The 15709-nt window shown below is 43.6% G+C and overlaps 1 protein-coding gene across 6 annotated transcripts in view; it reads right to left on the minus strand.

Moving 5' to 3' along the window:
* Positions 1–3588, minus strand: part of OLFML2B (olfactomedin like 2B) — a 42324-nt gene extending 38736 nt beyond the window's left edge. Inside the window, exon 1 of one of the 6 annotated variants that reach the window (XM_081307611.1) lies at positions 2251–3575. In XM_081307611.1, the coding sequence (XP_081163737.1) occupies positions 2251–2424 (174 nt within the window). In that variant the 5' untranslated portion in view covers positions 2425–3575. Of the gene's footprint in view, positions 1–2250 lie in introns of all 6 variants that reach the window. The other 5 variants (XM_081307610.1, XM_081307609.1, XM_081307612.1 and 2 more) reach the window with 5 other exon arrangements.
* Between the last annotated feature and the right edge of the window lie 12121 nt (positions 3589–15709).

Consider the following 15709-nt stretch of genomic DNA (forward strand, 5'->3'; position numbering starts at 1 on the left):
AAGGAAGAAAGAGTTGAAGAAGAGATGATTGGAAAGTTGGTATTCAGATTTGAGGACTACTGGGGCGTCTTTCCTGATTCATCATTTGACACTTATTGAGTACCTCCTAGGGACTGGGGGAAGTGCAGTCAAAGGTAGAGATGGGTCAGGCAGACAGCCTGCTTTCAAGGAGCCTACAGTGCAAGAGGCAAATAAAAAATAGTCACAGATTAGACAGGGATAAGTGCCCTGAAGAGCAGGGATAAAGTATAATTTGAAGTCAACAGAGGCTCCAATTGGGTATCAGGGAAGATTTCCTGGAGGAAATGGTATTTGATCTGAGCCTGGGATGATGGGTTAGAATTGGAGAAAGGGAGCCAGATGGTGGCACACACCTGTAATCCCAGATACTCAGATGACTGAGGACAATCTTGACAATTTAGCAAGACCCTGTCTCAAAAAAGTAAAAACTAAAGGGGTAGGAATGTAGCTTGATGGTAGAGCACCTCTGAGTTCAATCCCCAGTACCAAGAAAACAAAAAGAGAATATAGTTGGAGAAAGGGAGTTGGGAAGAGAGAGACAGGTCCAGAAGTCAGTAAGGTTTATTCAGTGTAAGGGCTCATTTGGCTCCTAGAGCAGTTTCTGAACCCAAACCCAGGGCCAAAACCAGGAAACTGGCTACATCTGCTTCTTTCTACAATACAAACACTTCCTTCTGTGTTCTTGCTCCTACTATCTTCCCCCAAACAAGAAAACACTTGCAAGAGCAGACTTTATAGAGCCCTCACCCTGGGCACTTAGTGGGAAAAAAGGTTCCCCCACCCCAAATTGCTTTCCAGCATGCCCTAAATACTTAAAGCCAGGACTCCCTTCCTAGACAGCCAGAGTGTTCAATTCATTTGACTTAGGATCCCAGCAGGCAGGCATGAAACTTGTTTGAGTAGAAATGTTCTTTGGGATGCTGTGTAGGGGGAGTTTCCCCTGCCAAGGTTGGGTTTCTTCTAAGACTAATATTTGCTTAAGTGTTGTTGTCAAATACAGAATGGGTCAGTGGAAGAAGGAGGTGTAGTTCGGGGTGACTTAAGCAGCTGTTTTTTTCTGGGCTGGCAGTAAATCATGGCTGTCTATTTTCTGAAACTTATCCTAGATTCCTATGCAACCCTGCTCTGAGAACCCTGGGTGGGTTCCTTCCTTTCTGGAGGCTCGGGTTTCAGGAAAGCTTTTGTTTATGATATTCCAGAGTCCCAATGTGAGGGATTTTTGTGTCTTTTCGATTTATGGGTCAGTATGAGGTTATGGGTGGGCACAAAGCATATATTAACATAATTATGAAAGAAGAATGAGGAGAATAGTGTTTGAGAAATCTCAAAGCAGAGCTGATCGCTCCCTCTACAGGAAGGAGACAAGACCCAGTCTAAGGGCTTAATGGAGATACGGGCTTGCTCTAGGGATCCTTCCCCTGATATCTCTGGTCCTGAGGATCATAGTGTCACCCACAGCATACCATCACGCCAGCTCTGGAGAGTTTACAACACCAGAGAGAAGTATCTTTTACAGTCACGAGCTCTGGGCTGAAAATTGCCAGATGGTTTGATTCTTACCACTCCCAGCACTCTTTAGCTTTCTGGTCCTTATCTATAGAATGGGTATCAGGATGTTTTGGGGATTGATTCAGGTTCACAAATGGACATATTTCAAAGCTCATCACTATAATCTGTGGCTCAGCCTCCACTGAGAAGCAGGCCAGACTGTGGATATAAATTTCCACTGTATCCTTGCAATACCCTGGGTCTTGTCAAGTCCTCTGTTCTGGGGGTACCTCGCATGAATTACACATGTTGTAGCTCTGTCTACACCCCATGTCTCTGCCTGGGTGGTTCACCCTAGGCCATAAAATCTCTCTCATGAATTATGCCATCTGACTCCTCCTGTTTACGCATTCCAAATCTGACAAACAGCTACATAGACAAGAAGTATTCTTCACAACCCAAAAAACAAAACACAAAAAAACCTTTTCTTCCTTCTCAGAGAGTCCTGTGAAGTCCTCCCTTTCCTCTCCTCTCCTTTATCCGGATTTGGTAACTTTGAAAGACCTCATGATTTTGGGAATAGGACCCCTGATTTCCCTTTAAGAAAATATTCTGATAAACGAAAACCAAATGTCCTTCCTATTAGTAATGGAAAGAAAAACTTCTCCCTCCAAACGCTTCATCCAGAACCATCCTTTGGCCCTTGCCACCACCCAGAACAAGGTGTGCGGGACATCCTACCTGAGATAAAACGTTCTCTTGGTTGTCCGCCTCATTTTGCAGAATCTCATCCTCTGTGGGAGCCACCGTCTGCTCATCTGGAGGCTCGCTGGTCCCTGTGGGGACAGTGCTGGAACCCCAGACCCGCGCCGCAATCAGAGAGAAGCAAAGAACTAGCAGCAGAGCCTTGGCCATGAGGGACAAGACCACAGAGACCTTCGCCCCTACGGAGAACGGCTTGGGTCAGGGATCTCAGCAAAGACTGAGGTTACAGAATGTTTTAGCAGGAGCCCGAGAGTGGCTGCCCCGCGCACCTTCTAAAGATGGGTGCAGCTAAGCGGGGCTGGAGGGTGCGCCCCGGAGACTCTGGGCATCTCCTGCCTTCCAGACTCTAGCTAAGACTAAAGAGGCGTGAGCAGGGAAGAGGAGGTGACCCGAAGGTGGAGGCCGGCACAGGCTAGCCAAGCGCGCTCAGGTGGAAGGCGGGCGTCCAGGCAGACGCGGTCTGCAGGGATCCTCCGGGCGCACGGGGACTGGGCGCCGGGAGGATAGCGGCGGCTGCGGCGCGGGAGGCGACGGCGCAGCGAAGGGAGGGCGCGGGGAGAGGGCGGAGCCTCTATTGTGCCGGGGCCGCGGAGATGCAGCCAGTGACGGCGCGGAGGAGGAGGACCGGGAAGCGCACGGGGCTCCGGCAGAGGGGCGCCCGCCGACCCCGCCCCCGACTGCAGCTCGGCTGCGGCTCACTGCCGAGGGCCGAGGCTGCAAGTTCGCTTTCCTTCATCAGACTGCAAACGATGAACCGAGAGGACCCCGAGCAGGGCCTCTGAAGTTTAGGGATTCCTTGTACCCATTTTCTCGGCCTCTGAAGTTTGGGGATGCCTTGTACCCATTTTCTCCGCTCGGAGAAGAGCGACTCTTCCTAAGGTGTGGGAGGCAGGCACCGAGCGCCGATGCGAAGACTCGGTTCTCTCCCTTTACACGGAACCTGGGGCCGGAAAGAAGGCGCGTTTGCTCTTCTGGGTGTTTCTTTTCTCTGGACCTGACTCTGGGCGTGATCTCTGGTAGCTTTGAACTTAGCGCCGTTGGTAGTTTGATTGCTTGCCACGGTTTTAGAACCTAGTACTACCTCCACCCAGAGGATGACTGTTGAACTCCCGGCTGGAGTGCGTCTTCAGTGTTAAAAATAAGGAGAGTGACTGGAAGTCTCGGATATTCGGATGATCGCGAAAGACAACACCTTTTACCCTCGCCTAGGTTGGAAGTATCGGGGTTTCTGTCACCAGATGATCTCTACAAGGGCACCTGCTTTTCACAGTGTTCAATTATGTTGCTAGGTCCTTTAATTATTGTCCCTTTAATAAACCCGCTGTGAAGATTAACAGTTTGTGGGTTTAAGGGTATTGTCCTTCCAGAACAGCTGTCACCCTGAAAATATTGAAGAGCCAGGTCACTTCAAAGACGTAAAAAGTATGTCACGACCTTGAGAAGTCCAAGCACTCTACCGTTATGCTAAGGAATAAAGGTTTTCATAATCCAGGTAACCGAGGAGACTTCTTCTCCTATACATAATGATAGTGGACAGGATAATTATAATCATTAATTGTGGTTTTTGTTTGTTTGTTTGTTTTTGTTTTGCCATGTTGGGGATCCAACTCAGAGTCTACAACCAAGCTCATGCCCAGCCCCAATAATAAACATTATTAATAAATTTTGGTAGTTTAAAAAAAAACAGTTTATGGGGGGAAATCCAAGGTTCGGGATTTGTGAAGATTTGGGTTTACGAAGATGTCACACAATAAACACCTTTCTATGTAAGTTATCAAATCTTTTCTGAAACAAGATGGAAGTAAACGTCTATAAGATGTAATTTAAAGGCTCAATTGAAATAAATGTTTAGCTGAATGTGGAGGCATGTACTTTTAATCCCAACTACTGGGATTAAAAGGCTGAGGCAGAAGGATCACAAGTTCAAGGTCAGCCTGGGCAAAATAAAAATAAAATAAAAAGGGCTGGGGATATAGCTCAGTGGTAGAGCACCACTGGATTCAATCCCCAGTACCACAGTGATAATCATAATATAATTTGAATGTTGGCTAAGTCCAAAGCAACAAGCTAGGTTGCTAGACATTTGCTGGGAGCATGAGAGCATTTCTTACAGAAGGAGTGGGGGTGAGGATGAGGAAGTACTTGAAACAGTCCTGGAATTGTGAGGCAGATTTGAATGTATCCAGTGAGGCTTAAAAGGAATAGGTCACTTCAGTTGAAAGGTCAGAAAGGATTTCTTAAAAGAGTGATACTGAAGACAACTGGGTTGGGAGATTTCAACATGGTGGTAGATAAGTCAACAAGATGTAGGCAAGAGACAGAAGCCATTCTGGGTAGAGACAGTAGTCTGAATATACATATTCAGTTCTCAAACTGGTGCTCCCTTCTCAGGAAAGACTTCCCTGACTCCATCTGACTTCCTCTGTTGCATGTTCCCATATGCCATGTACCTCTTCTTTACAGATTCATGGGAGGTAGGTATTTGTATACATAGTGGGTTATTTCAGTGGTGCCTGTCTTCCCTGCATAGACTGTTAACTCCACTAGGACAGGAAGTTTGTCTGTTTTGCTCACCATTACATCCTCAGTTTCACCCATCTCTGTGACCTAGTGGACACTAAATAAATGATTGAATGAATGGGAACTACAAATATGTTGAATATATTCCCAATTACCCTCATAAATAGTGTCTTTGTAGCTGTTAGGGTGCATTTAACTGCAAGTACAAGAGACTCCTCACAATGGCTTAATTAAATACACATTTATTTTCTCTAAGAAGACTGAAAATTGGCTGTTGAGTATCTCAATGATATCATCAAGGACCCAAACTCTTTCCATTTTCCATTCCATTTTTCTTTCTCTCCTCCTCCTCCTCCTTTTCTTTTTATCAGGGATTGAACGCAGGGGTGCTTAAACACTGAACCATATGTCCAGCCCTTTTTTGATTTTCTATTTTTTTTAAGAGAGAGGGAGAGAGAGAGAGAGAGAGAGAGAGAGAGAGAGAGAGAGAGAGAGAGAATTTTAATATTTTATTTTTATTTTTTTAGTTATTGGCGGACACAACATCTTTGTTTGTATGTGGTGCTGAGAATCGAACCCGGGCCGCACGCATGCCAGGCGAGCATGCTACCACTTGAGCCACATCCCCAGCCCTGATTTTCTATTTTGAGACAGGGTCTTGCTAAGTTTCTTAGGGCCTCGCTAAATTGCTGAGGCTGACTTTGAACTTGTGATCCTCCTGCTTAGTCTTCTGAGCCACTGGAATTACAGGCATCTGCTACCATGCCTGGCTCCTGGCTCCATCTCATTATTCTTAATTTTGACCTAATCATAATTGATTTAAGATTGTCTCAACTACCTTATTACCATTCAATTTCACAGTCTTTTAAAGATAGGGGTAGCCTTATTAGTTCTGGCCAATAAAATAAAATAGATGTTCAGGGAGTTTCTGGAAATAATACATTGTTTCCTGATAAAAGAAATAAATAGGAGAGTAGAGCTTTCTGATACCATATGGTCCTTCTCTCACTAATAGTCTTTGCTTATGGTCATGATGCCTGGAGCTATTGCAACCATAGCATGACCATGAGTCCCTTCTCCTATTGAAGTGAAATTTATATTTTCTTTTAAAGCTCACTTTTAAAGTCTCCTTTTAATGTTCAGTCCTATGCTCTATACAAAAACTAGTCTAAAATATACAACAGGACTTTTCTTTTGCTTAAAGATAGAAAATCAGTACCTTCCAAATCTGTTTCTTAAGTTAACTATGTTCACTTTCTTCGTCTTCTATCTCCATTTTATTAACCCATTTTTCAGACCATGTGGACTCCCAGATTCTCCATTATTCTGATCATTTTCTCACTAGAAAGACTCCAGTTAGAATAGAGGTTACAGCATATTGAAATCATTTCTTATTTCTTTCTGTGCACTGTTCTTTTATTAATGCAATCCAAGATTGCCTTAGCTTTTTTGGCAACCACATTGCACCAGTGATTCATATTGATTTATTTTTTAAATGTACTTTTTAAAAATATGAATGTTAAGCTGGTTTCCTCTATCCTGTTTTTTCCAGCTATGTTCTCTATTTAACCCAAATACAGACTTATACATTTTTACCCACTGAATAGTATGGTGGTTTTGGCTCATTTTTTAATCCTGTTGCAATCTTGATATTTTTTCTTTTATCCCAGTTTTGGGTAATTTCCAAATTCAATAAGCATAGTTTCTGTCTTAATTCCAATCATTAATTAAGAAAAAAAAAAAACTAGTGGATTGTGGTGGCACATGCCTATAATCCCCAGCAGACTCGAAAGCCTGAGGCAGGAGGATTCCAAGTTCAAAACCAGCCTCAGCAACTTAGTGAGGCTCTAAGCAATTTAGAGAGACCCTGTCTAATTTAAACAAAGTGTTGGGGATGTTGCTCAGTGGTTAAGAAACCTGGGTTCAATCTCCAGCACCTAAATTAAACAAACGAACAAACCCCTGTTTATTCAAATAGGCCCAGATTCTAGAACTTTACATTCATCATAGGGAAAGTCTCTCCTTTTTTTTTTTTTTTTCTTTTCTGTTGTTGTTGGTGGTGGTGGAGAAAATAAAATACAGAACCTCATGTGCTGAGGACCTTGTGCTCTCTACCACTGAGCCACATCTCCAGTCCTTCCCTTTATTGATGTTAACGTTTTCTGTGTGTGACCAGGCAGAGGTGCTAGTGCTGAGACCACATGTATTCACTCTGTATACAAGCATATCTAGAGATGTGTCACCTACTTTTTGAAATCAAGATACACTGTCCGTGGCATTTCTCCCACCTGCCAGTCTGGTGACCTGGCTGGAAGATCCTGAGTTGAGTTTGGTTTGGCGTTAGAACACCCAAGTTGACATATTGTAAGTTCCCTGCATCCTTTGCTGAGAGCCCACAGATTCCAGTTCACTTGATCCTCAGCATATTAGTGTGAAATAAGTATCACTCTCTTTGTTAACAGATGGAGTCCCTGAGGCACCAACACAATGACATGTGTGATAACGATTCTGCATTTAATGCTTACCACATGCATCATTTGACAGCCAGAACCCCAGAGTTGGTGGAATCATTTTCTTTTTGAATGAGGAAGTGGGCTTAGAGAGGAATGCTCAAAGAACCAGGGTCTCAGAAAGCCACGAGGTGCCTCTTTAGGACCCAGGACCCTCTCCAGTTTTGTTCAGCCGGCAGGTTGCTGAATGCTAGGGATCCCTCAGCCTGCACATCCACCATCCCTCCCCAGCCACGTCCACTTCTGACGTGAGCAGCTGTTTTCCAGTTGACCCAGGAGTCTCCGGGCTTTGCTCTGAAATGTCTGTCTGTCGCCAATCAAGTCTTCATTTGCCAGGTGGGGCTGGGGGAGCTAGAAATGACCTGCCACCTCAGTGTGTAATTTAGAAAATGCACCTGCCCCTTAGCCGTAGGATCAAAGAGCAGAGCAAAGTCCCATGAGCAACATCATTCTGCCATCTCCCTTCCCTGGCCGGCTGGAGAGTGGGAGCTGTGCCAGGGAACTGCCATAAAATGCTGGAAAGGGATGATGGAAAGCACAGCCCAAAAATGAGCTCTTTCTTCCCTGTTCACTCTGCTTTGCTGCTTTTCCAGCTTCTTATTTTGCCTTTGATCTTCTACCCTCTTTCTCTCCTTTAGTTCGGTTTAACTCAGTTGCTGATCATATATTATGAGCAGTCACTCTGGGACCTGCTGAGCATAAAGGAATGAACACGACAAGTCCTCTGCCTTCGGGAGCTTATGTCATAAAGATTAGAAATGTGTGACCCTGGGAAGGGGTACAAAGAGCATTTCCCCCCAAGATATTTTAGTAAAGAAAAAAAGATTTTTTTCCCCTCTGGATTTTCTCAGGGTTTTTTTTTAATTTTAATTTAATTTCTTTATGCTATTTACTATGCCAACCAACTATGGAAACCTTTTTATTTGGGTAGCAGGGATTGAACCCAGGGACACTTAACCATTGAGCCATACCATACCCCCAGCCCTTTTTATTTTATTTTATTTTATTTTTTGTTTTGAGACAGGGTTTTGCTAACTTGCTGAGGCTGGCTTTGAACTTGCGATCCTCCTGTCTCAGCTTCCTGAGTTGCTGGGATTACAAGCCTGGGTCACCATGCCCGGCTGGAGATTTCTTCCTAGTAAATCAAACTTTACATAATTAAATTTAGATTTCAAGGCAATTAAAGTAAAATCAACATGTAGCTATCAATCACATAGGTTCAATAAAGACATGTTGTTTAGGTTTCTAGATTCTGAGCATTTCTATCTGCTCACAGTTTCTATGGATTCCACAAAAAGTCATTGTTCCTGCCTCTCCCTGAAATGACTTCAATGTGTCCAGATATGTATGAGAGAGAGAGAGAGAGAGAGAGAGAGAGAGAGAGAGAGAGAGAGAGAGAGAAAGAGAGACTGAGGTTTCAACTCAAGGGTGCTCTACTACTTGAGCCAAATCCCCATCCCTTTTTATTTATTTTGAGGTAGAATCTCCCTGAGTTGCTCAGGCTAGCCTTAAACTTTCAATCTTCATGTCTCAGTGGCTATTTATATTCTTATTCTTACCTAGGTAATGTATAAGTAACTAGAATTTGAAAATACCATTTGCACTGAGATGGGCCTTAGACACATTTGGAATCATGCATGGCCTGTTCACCCATTCAGCATTTATTCAGCAAGTATAAAGCATAATATCTGTGTGCCAGGTACTGAGACACTAACGAGACATGAACTCATATGACGTTAATTCAAGATAATAATTAATTCAACAATCTCTCTTTTTAAAATTTCTTCATTTTTATTTTTTTAATTGATTTTTTAAAAAACAAATGACAGTTTACAATTCTTATTACACACATACAGTATAATTTTTCATGTCTCTGGTTGTGTATAAAGTATGTTGACATCGATTCGTGACTTCAGACATGTACTTTGGATAATGATGTCCATCACATTCCACCATCCTTGCTGATCCCCTGCCCCCTCCCTTTCCTTCCCACCTCTCTGCCCTATCTAGAGTTCATCTATTCCTCCCATGCTCCCCAGCTCTCTATCCCACTATGAGTCAGCCTCCTTATATCAGAGAAAACATTTGGCATTTGTTTTTTGGGATCTCACAGCCTCCTGAGAAAGATACAGAAAGAGATAAATGCCAGACAGCTTGGAAGCACTGACAGGATGCTCCAGTCATGGCTAGCCAACCCAGTAGGGCAGTGTCAGGGTGTCCCAGGGAACCTACCAAGGGGAAGGATGCCTACGCAGAGCCTTTCAGGGGGGAACAAGAGTTGGCCAGATCAAGGACAGTGATGCTGAGGGCAGGAGAACAAGCAGGTAGGACCAGGGGAAGCAGGTGTGGAGCAAGGAGAGTACCTTCCAGGTCAAGTGGAAGGCCAGGAGCTACGGTGGCAATACATGAGCAATGTGATGTGGGCAGAGGCTAGAGTGTAAAATACAAAGCAAGGAGCCATGGGAAACGAAGCTGGCAAGCAGGGCCCCGTGCCAGAGAGCTGGGACTATGTCTTCCAGGCAATGAAGAGCCATGAGTGCTCTAGGCAAATTAGCCAAATCACCCTGGGGCAATGAATAGGCCGCACAGGGAAAGACAAAGTGAAGGCCATAATTCTCTTTTTGCAGAACACTTGGCAATGGGTTTGCCTGAGCCAGAGTCCTGCACTGGATGGGTCACAGCTCTGATTCAAAAGGAAGCTTCCTTGCTTCTGTGACTTCTGGTGACCAAAGGAGGGAAAGATAGAGGCAATTTACCTTTGCAGAGAATTATGCAGTGCTTCTACATGACAACACTCCAGGGAATGCCATTCATATCACAGTTCATGGGAATGGAGCCCAGTAAGGCACATCTGGCAACCACTGATCCCTGTCCTGGGACAGGTTGAGAACACCACATACAGCCTGTGGCTCTCCACACACCAGGACCTCTTTCTTTCCCTCTCTCTAGTTCTGGGAGACCTCCATGCTCAGGGTAGCCCCTACACACCCTGAGCTCTTTGTGTGGTGTGCTTTTCTGGGCCCTTCAGGTGCCTCTCCTGCCTTTTCACAGATACCTCGTATCCCTGTGATGGGGTCAGCAGGTCCTGCCTTCAGTGGTAAGTTTTGTTGTGGTTGCTGTTGTTTCGTGCAAGGAATTGAACCCAGGGGCACTTTACCACTGAGCTACATTCCCAGCCCTTTGTTGTTTTTTTTTTTTTTAAGAGAGAGAGAGAGAGAGAGAGAGAATTTTTAATATTTATTTTAGTTTCTGGCAGACACAACATCTTTGTCTGTATGTGGTGCTGAGGATCAAACCCGGGCCGCACGCATGCCAGACAAGCGCGCTACCGCTTGAGCCACATCCCCAGCCCCGCCCTTTGTATTTTTTATTTTGAAACAGCGTCTCCCTAAATTGTCCAGGCTGTCCTTGAACTTGTGATCCTCCTGCCCCGGCCTCCTGAGTTGCTGGGATTACAGGTGTGCACCACTGTGTACAGCCCATCGGGCAATTGTGATTTAGATAGGTGAAGGTGATTGTGACTTAGGTAGATGAGTTTTTCCCATTTTCTGGTTTACTTTGTTCTAGGAACTAACTATTACATAACTTTGTAAAGTTTGGGTTATTCCTGAAATGATCTCAGAGACTGGGCTGTGGGGCCAGCTCCTGCTTTTGTTGGCAGAGTGGCCAGTCACATTCACCAGCTGCCACTGTGTGCAGAAGTGCTGCCTGCAGTCCTGGGGCCTGGGGAGGACTTCTGTGGGAGAGCAGATAGCACCACCTGAAGCAAGATGGTAAGCAGAGTGAGGCTGGCATAGGTATCCCTGGCCTGACACTGAAAACCTAAGGGACATCTCACGCCAGACAAGAGGAAACCCAGCTCTGAGCCCTAAGAGCCAAAGATCCCATCCCAGGAGAGAGTTACCTAAATAGCAGCAACATACTCAAGTCAGATGTCACTGAGTCAAGTTCCAACTCCTGTTGACATTTCTTCTTCCTCTTCCTCTAAAAAATGTTTTTCTTCCTTTTGAAAACTTAACCTGGATCCAGGCATGATGACACATGCCTGTAATCCCAGCAACTTGGGTGGCTGATGCAGGAGGATCGCAAGTTTGTGGCAGGTCTGGGCAACTTACAGAGACCCTGTCTCAAAATTTAAAAAAATAAAAAACGTCTGGGGATGTAGCTCAGTGGTAGAGCACCCCTGGATTCAATCCCCATCATGTACATGTGTGTGTGCGTGCACACACACACACACACACACACCCCAAAATGGAGCAAAACCAAACAAAAAACCATATAACCTTGGGCTGGGGTTGTGGCTCAGAGGTAGAACGCTTGCCTAGCATGTGTGAGGCACTGGTTTTGATCCTCAGTACCACATTAAAATAAGGATATTGTGTCCGCCTATAACTAAAAAATAAATATTTTTTTAAAAAACCTTATAACCTCACCTTAAGCTTGTTCCAATTAATTTTGGAAGTCCCTTCATTTCTAAACTTCCTTCTCCTTGTTGATTTTACCTGGGTTTCTTTTATTCTCTCTTCTCTCCTCACTTCTTGCAAGAAAAAAAAAAATATTTGGAACTCTGTTTTCTGAAAACGGTAGGTGTGTTTCTAAACAGCTGTGTGCTGTTTGAATTCTCCATTCTTTCACAAGAGTTTTTAGTGTCTTACTCTCACTTCTTAGAGTTATATGCCTAGAACCACACTGCCTTTTTGTGCCTTCAGAGGGGACCCTTCAAGATGAATTGTGTCCCCTGGGGTTAATGAAGCTTTGCAGACCTCATATGGTCCCTTCTGAGCATTCTATTTCATTTCACAATCATCCTGCAGTGCAGATACTGTTAACCTCAGACTGCAGACGAGGAGACTGAGGCAGAAAGCTGCACTTGACAAAGGACAAGACTAAACAACTGGAAAGTCGTAGGCAAAATTGAAAAAACAAACAAGAATGTTTATAACCACAGGCAGGTGGTGGTGCAACTAGCAACTCAGAAAGCTAAGGCAGGAGGATTATAAGTTGGAAGTCAGTTTGGGCAACATAGTGAGATCCTCAGCAACTTAGCAAGACTCTGTCTCAAAAAAATAAAATAAAATAAAAACAAAAAGGGCTGAAGATGTAGCTCAGTGGTAGAGCATACCTGTGGTCAATCCTCAGTACCCCAACAAAAACAACAAATACATACATATATATGCTTTATTTGTAACAACTCCAAACTGGAAGCAATACGAATATATATGAATTGGAGAACAGATTTTTTAAAAAATGGTATATTCAAGTAACAGAATACACAGTAAAAAGGTACTAATTAACTATGGATACATGCAATAACAGAAATAAAAGTAGAAAGTACTGCACTGAGCTAAAAAAATAGACAAATCACCATATACTCTTTGAGGCTGTAATATGTAAAAAACAAGAACATATAAAACTAATGTATGGTGCTAGAAATTGGAATAGTTTTCTCTTTGGAAATGTTGGTATTGACTGGGAAGGAACAGAAGAAAATTTTCTGGGTTTAGGAACATTGTGTATTGTGATATGGGTGGTGTTTACACAAAGTACATCTAGCTAGAAATTAACAGGCTTAAGACTTTTGCAAACAGAGACATGAGGTGGGAGGGAAAGGGAGACAAAAGGGAAATTGCATGGAAATGGAGGGAGACCCTCATTGTTATACAAAATTACATATAAGAGGTTGTGAGGGGAATGGGAAAATAAACAAGGAGAGAAATGAATTAGAGTAGATGGGGTAGAGAGAGAAGATGGGAGGGGAGGGGAGGGGGGATAGTAGAGGATAGGAAAGGTAGCAGAATACAACAGTTACTAATAGGGCATTATGTAAAAATGTGGATGTGTAACCGATGTGATTCTGCAATCTGTATTTGGGGTAAAAATGGGAGTTCATAACCCACTTGAATCTAACGTATGAAATATGATATGTCAAGAGCTTTGTAATGTTTTGAACAACCAATAAAAAAAAGAAAACTGAAAAAAAAGACTTTTGCATCTTGCTGTGTGTAATTTATCCCTTATAATGTTTGAAAGAGTTTAATTTTGCTATCAAGTGCCCCTCTAAAAATCTTATAGTAACCTAAGGCTTTTATTGATGTATTTTCCCCACTTTGGTACCAGGGATGGAACTCAGGGGCACCCGACCACTGAGCCACATCCCCAGCCCTATGTTGTATTTTATTTAGATACAGGATCTCACTGAGTTGCTTAGTGCCTAGCTTTTGCTGAGGCTGGCTTTGAATTCTCGATCCTCCTGCCTCAGCCTCCCGAGCCACTAGGATTACCGGCGTGTGCCACCGCACCCAGCTTATTGATGTATTTTGCTGTTGACATTCTGCAAGTCTGTGGGCTCAAAGACCCTCAGAGACTCACTATTCAGGCAGGTGCACCCAACACCAGATTTCTGATTTAAGTTCTGCTCAGATTTGCTGTTATAGTTTGGATGTAGAATGTTCCTCAAAGGCCTATATGTTGAAGCTTGTGACCAGGCACCATGAGGAGGTGGTGGAACCTTTAAGAGCTGAGGCCTAGTGGGAGGTCTTCAGGTCATTGGGAGCATACCCTTGAAAGGGATAATAAAACCCCGTTCCTTCCTCTTCCCTTCTTTTGAGTTCTGGCCATGAGGTAAATGGTTTTGCTCCACTGTATGTTCCTGCCGAGATGTGCTGTGCTCCCTGCAACCAGAGGCCTAAAACCAATGGGTCCCCATAATCATGGACTGGAATCTTCAAAACTGTGAAGTTTTGAATAATTAAATAAAATAAACATTTCTCTCTATAAGTTGATTTTCTAAGGCATTTGTCACAGTGGGGCAAGACTGAGTGATACAGACACTGTGATTCCACAGACTACTTCTCTTTCTAAACTAAGCTGCACCCATGAGGTGTGTATGGATCTGCTAAACAGTAAGAATTTTAGCACTTGGTACTTAGTCCCTGCCCCCACCCCTGTCTAGTACTGGAGATTGAGCCCAGGGTGCTCTGACACTGGGCTACATCCCCAGCTATTTTAAAATTTTATTTTGAGACAAGGCCTTACTAAGATTTGAGGCTGGCCTTGAACCATCCTTCTGCCCCAGCCTCCTGAGCTGCTGGGATTATAGGCATGTGCCAGCACACGTGGCTCTAGTATTGTGTTTTAATTTGTGGCTTATTATTTTTGGTTTGTCTATTATTTTTATTTGGGGGTTGTCATGAGGTTTACAAGAAAAGTGCCTTTTTGATTATGCCTAAATGATAACAAGCTATTTTGAAATGATAGCAACATTAGATGATCATAAAACAAGGAACACAGAAAGAGATAAATAATAAAAAAAACTGTATGTGCGTTCTATTCATCCTCACGTTTTGAATTTTTGGTGTTCTTTTTGTATCTTTCTATCTTACCCATCTCTCAAGCTAACTTTGATTCCAGGTCTATTTTATCCTAAGTTTATGCTGTTTATCACATCCTATCCTGGAACATTTAGACTTTTAAAACCTAACTTTAGCCTGGCATAGGAGCACACACCTGTAATCCCAGAGACTTGGGAGGTGCAGGAGAATCACAAGTTCAAGGCCAGCCTCAGCAACTTAGTGAGATTCTGTCTCCAAATAAAAAATAAAAAGGGCTGAGATATAGCTCAGTAGAACACTCTGGGGGAGGAGAGAGAGAGAGAGAGAGAGAGAGAGAGAGAGAGAGAGAGAGAGAGAGAAGAAGAAGAAGAAGAAGAAGAAGAAGAAGAAGAAGAAGAAGAAGAAGAAGAGAAGAGAAGAGAAGAGAAGAGAAGAGAAGAGAAGAGAAGAGAAGAGAAGAGAAGAGAAGAGAAGAAAGACCCTGAATTTAGCTCCTTACCCACATACCTTCTCTCTAAAATTCTGGACTTAAGGTTCTTTAACCACTACATGCAAGGGGCAAAATTATGCAAAAAAATAACCAACTGCAGAAGCAGTGGGTAGTGAGCTGTCCCAGTCTAGGAGACCTGGCACCTGGCCTCACCACTGCCACTGCAGCTGTGTGTACTTGGGAAGCTACTGGCCTCTTTGGGAAGACAGAGGCCTCAATTTTGTCTGTTTGCCAAGAAAATTGGTTATACCCAGTGCTTTCCAGGGTGGTCCCCTTCAACCCTAAGATTTTGAATTCTTGGGTAAAACCAAGTAATTTGATTTATTGGTCCTTCTGTTGTATGAGCTGGAATACAGCTGGCTTGAATGCAGTTTTCCACAAAAATCACTTGTTTTGTACATTTCTGTAAGGCCAACAGTCCCTATAGGAGATGTTGAATATTTGAGATATGAGAAACGTAGGCATTTTGTGGTTTTCATGACACATTCTCCCACACCTGTGCATCCTGTGTTTCCTTAAATTATAACATAGTGACTACATAGCCAACTTGTGCCACCTACAGCTTGAAGGCAGGTGGGAGAGAA

This window comes from Spermophilus citellus (genome assembly GCF_964194105.1).
Source record: "Spermophilus citellus genome assembly, chromosome: 9".
In the NCBI taxonomy this organism is placed as follows: domain Eukaryota; kingdom Metazoa; phylum Chordata; class Mammalia; order Rodentia; family Sciuridae; genus Spermophilus; species Spermophilus citellus.